Source organism: Callorhinus ursinus, unplaced genomic scaffold, assembly GCF_003265705.2.
Source record: "Callorhinus ursinus isolate GAN/ISIS: 27379988/994484 unplaced genomic scaffold, GSC_fseal_2.0 scaffold90, whole genome shotgun sequence".
In the NCBI taxonomy this organism is placed as follows: domain Eukaryota; kingdom Metazoa; phylum Chordata; class Mammalia; order Carnivora; family Otariidae; genus Callorhinus; species Callorhinus ursinus.
In genome coordinates this window covers 1,486,105-1,489,301 of record NW_027397152.1, presented here as the reverse complement: position 1 = coordinate 1,489,301, position 3,197 = coordinate 1,486,105, and the positions used below count along the sequence as shown (strand labels likewise).

General features: G+C 43.9%; 1 protein-coding gene across 1 annotated transcript in view; it reads left to right on the top strand.

Moving 5' to 3' along the window:
- Positions 1-3,197, top strand: part of PSMD4 (proteasome 26S subunit ubiquitin receptor, non-ATPase 4) — a 10,314-nt gene continuing 7,117 nt past the window's right edge. The window contains exon 1 of the mRNA XM_025858345.2: positions 1-104. Within this exon, the coding sequence (XP_025714130.1) occupies positions 79-104 (26 nt within the window). The 5' untranslated portion in view covers positions 1-78. The remainder of the gene's footprint in view (positions 105-3,197) is intronic.

Below are 3,197 nucleotides of genomic sequence, written 5' to 3'. Positions count from 1 at the left end.
GGTGAGCGCTGGGCCAATGGAAGGAGTTGTTGTTAGGCTGTCTAGAAGAACCGGTCGGGGAGGGAGGAAGGTGGCAAGATGGTGTTGGAAAGCACTATGGTTTGGTGAGGAGCTACCTCGGGACCCGTGGGGGGGCGGGACTGAGGGGGGGCGCGTGTCGCGCGGAGGCCGGGTGGGCCTGGGGTGCGGGGGGGTGGGGGAACGATCTGTGAGATGCGGCCTTGGGCCACAAGAAGGAAGGAGCCCCATCGACTCCCTGAGTCATCCCAGGGCCCGGGAGAGGAGAACGGGCCGGAGTACCCCAGTATCCCTCAACTTTCGGACATTGGCCAATCCCTGCTTCTTTGCTCTATTTTAGCGTCGTCTCCCCTAGACTAGCCCCAGGTCTGCTGTCTGTAGCGAGAGTCCTGCTTCCCAGACTCATCTGCCCTCCTCTACTCTTCTCAAAATAATGGATGTTAGCAAGAGAGATTATAAATCCTTTCCCCGCCCCAATCGTTCGTGTCTGTCTCCATTACCTTTCCCTGTATCATCTTGAAAGGTACTATTTATAAATTGCTTTCTATGTGTCAGGCATTAATTGACGTTTTCTCATTTAAACCTCACAACACTTCTCCATAAATAGTCTTCCGTTTTACAGATGAGGATAACGAGTCTCAGCAGTTTTAAATGACTTACCCAAAGTCACACGGCTAATTAAGTGGGGGAGCCAAGATTTAAACCCTAGGCTATCTGACATTAAAGCTCTTGTCTGGTGAGCTAACCCTCTTCTTCAGTCTCAGACTTGGGCTCAGTATCTTATTATGAGTTGGATTAGAAGCAGAGGACACAAACTTTTGCAAGGTTTCCACAGTTTCTTCGAACTATGAGAGTAGAATATAATATGGAATAGTACACAAACACACAAATCACCAGTTGGATGGGAGAGCCACCTAAGAGTTTCTTTTGGCGGGGTGGGGAAAGGATAACATTGCCAGATAAAATATAGGATGCCCAGCTAAATTTGAATTCATATAAACAGTAGTTTTTAAATACAAAAATGGCTAGAAGTGTGTCCCAAATATTGCAGAGGACATATTTATTCTAAAAAGTTATTTGTTAATTATCTGTAGTTCAATTTAACTGGGAGTCCTATATGTTTATGTGCTAAGTGTGGCAACTTCTGGGACAGAGCATGTTAGAGTAGAAAAAGGACAGGATTTGAATCCAAAATCCTGTGTTTTCTGCTACTTACCAGCTGCATGTTATTGAGAATGTAGTAAATCTCTCACTGGGAATGATCGTAACCTCCACTTGCCTTACAGCACAGGTAGGTAAAATGTTTGTGACGGTGCTCTGCTTGTACCCCAGCACGTACTTTCCACTTCTCATAACAAGTTGGAGCCTGGAGTTGATCGATTCCAGCGACTTTTTCGTCTTCTTTGCGGCCACCATCTTCCTGCCTTAGATGCGGGATGGCCCGAACCTAAAACCAGCCGCCAAAATGGCCGGGAGCTCTATATTCTTTTTTTAAATGAAGACTTTATGGAATAGCTGGATAATATCCTAAGCCCTTATTTTGAGATGGATTTTTGTTGGGAAGAATTATATACCATTGAGCAAAAGTAGTCAAGAAATAGGTATATTATTCAATTCATATGAAGTTCAAGACTGGAGAAACTAAACTGTGTTTTTTAGGGATGTGCACCTAGGTGTTAAGGCATTTGTGTTTTCAATACCCCCATACTACCATCACCCTCCCAGTGTTCTAATGCGTGACAAAGTGTCAGCCCTGCTCCCACATTCTCCACTATCTGTTCTCCCTCCCTCTCAAGTCCCCGTGCTCACTCTGACGCTTTTCTTCCAACCCTCATCCATCTGCTGCTCTTGCCCACAGCCCTTATACTTAGTAGCTGTTCCAGCTGGACAGTCCTCAAAGCCTCCATTGTTTCTTATATTTGGACTCACTACTGTATTTGAAGCTAGAGAGGCTGTTGCTTTTCTGCCGGGAGAATAATCAGAAACAGTGTATCAGGGAAAAAAGAATATAATGCATGGTCAGTAGAGTCAGCCCTTGACCCCTCTATGTAGATGGAGTTTACACTATGAGAACTAGTCCATGTGTCATGCTTATTGTTAGGCACTGTGCTAAGTACTTTCTGTACATTTCATCATCATAGCAGTCCTGTAAGCCTACCCTCACCTGCATACAGTAAAACCCACTTTACAGCTGAAGTAACTAGACCTTAGAGAAATACAGTAACTTCCTCAGGATAATCAATGTATTAAAACATGTATTAATAATCAAATTAATAAATAATAATAAATAACAGATTGGGGATTTGAACCTGAACACTGCCCTTTACTCCCTTTTCTATTTCTTTCAGTAGTGTCTTAATTCCTCTGTTCATCATTTCTGGCTTATATTTATTGTCAAAGGATATTAAAAGATTGCCCCGCCCATATTTTTTTCAAAGATTTTATCTATTTATTTGTCAGAGATAGAGCATAAGCGGGGGAAGGAGCAGAGGAGGAGGGAGAAGCAGACTCCCCGCTGAGCAGGGAGCCTGGATTCAGGACTCCATCTCTGGGGCTCCAGGATCATGACCTGAGCCGAAGGCAGACGCTTAACCGACTGAGCCACCCAGGCATCCTCCAGCCCATATTTTGTTTGCCAGTGGAAATGAAGTGTCTCATCTGGGAGGACACTGCAACACAGATGGAATCATTGACGATTAGAGTGCTGAGGGATCTCAAGTCATCAGGAATTGGTCCTCTTCAGGGCTTGTATAACTGCTTCACTTTCTTACCCCCTTTTTTTTTTCCTTTTATTAACATAATGTATTATTTGTTTCAGGGGTACAGATCGGTGATTCATCAGTATTACACAATTCATAGTGCTCACCATAACCCATAGCTTCCCCAATATCCATCACTCAGCCACCCCCTCCTACCTCCCTCCACTCCAGCAACCCTCAATGTGTTTCCTGAGATTAAGAGTCTCTTATGGTTTGTCTCCCTCTCTGGTTTTGTCCCGTTTCATTTTTTCCTCTCTTCCCCTATGATCCTCTGCCTTGTTTCTTAAATTCCTCATATCAGTGAGATCATATGATAATTGTATTTCTCTGATTGACTTACTTTGCTTAGCATAATACCCTCTAGGTCCATCTACATCATGGCAAATGGCAAGATTTCATTTTTTTGGATGGCTGCATAAT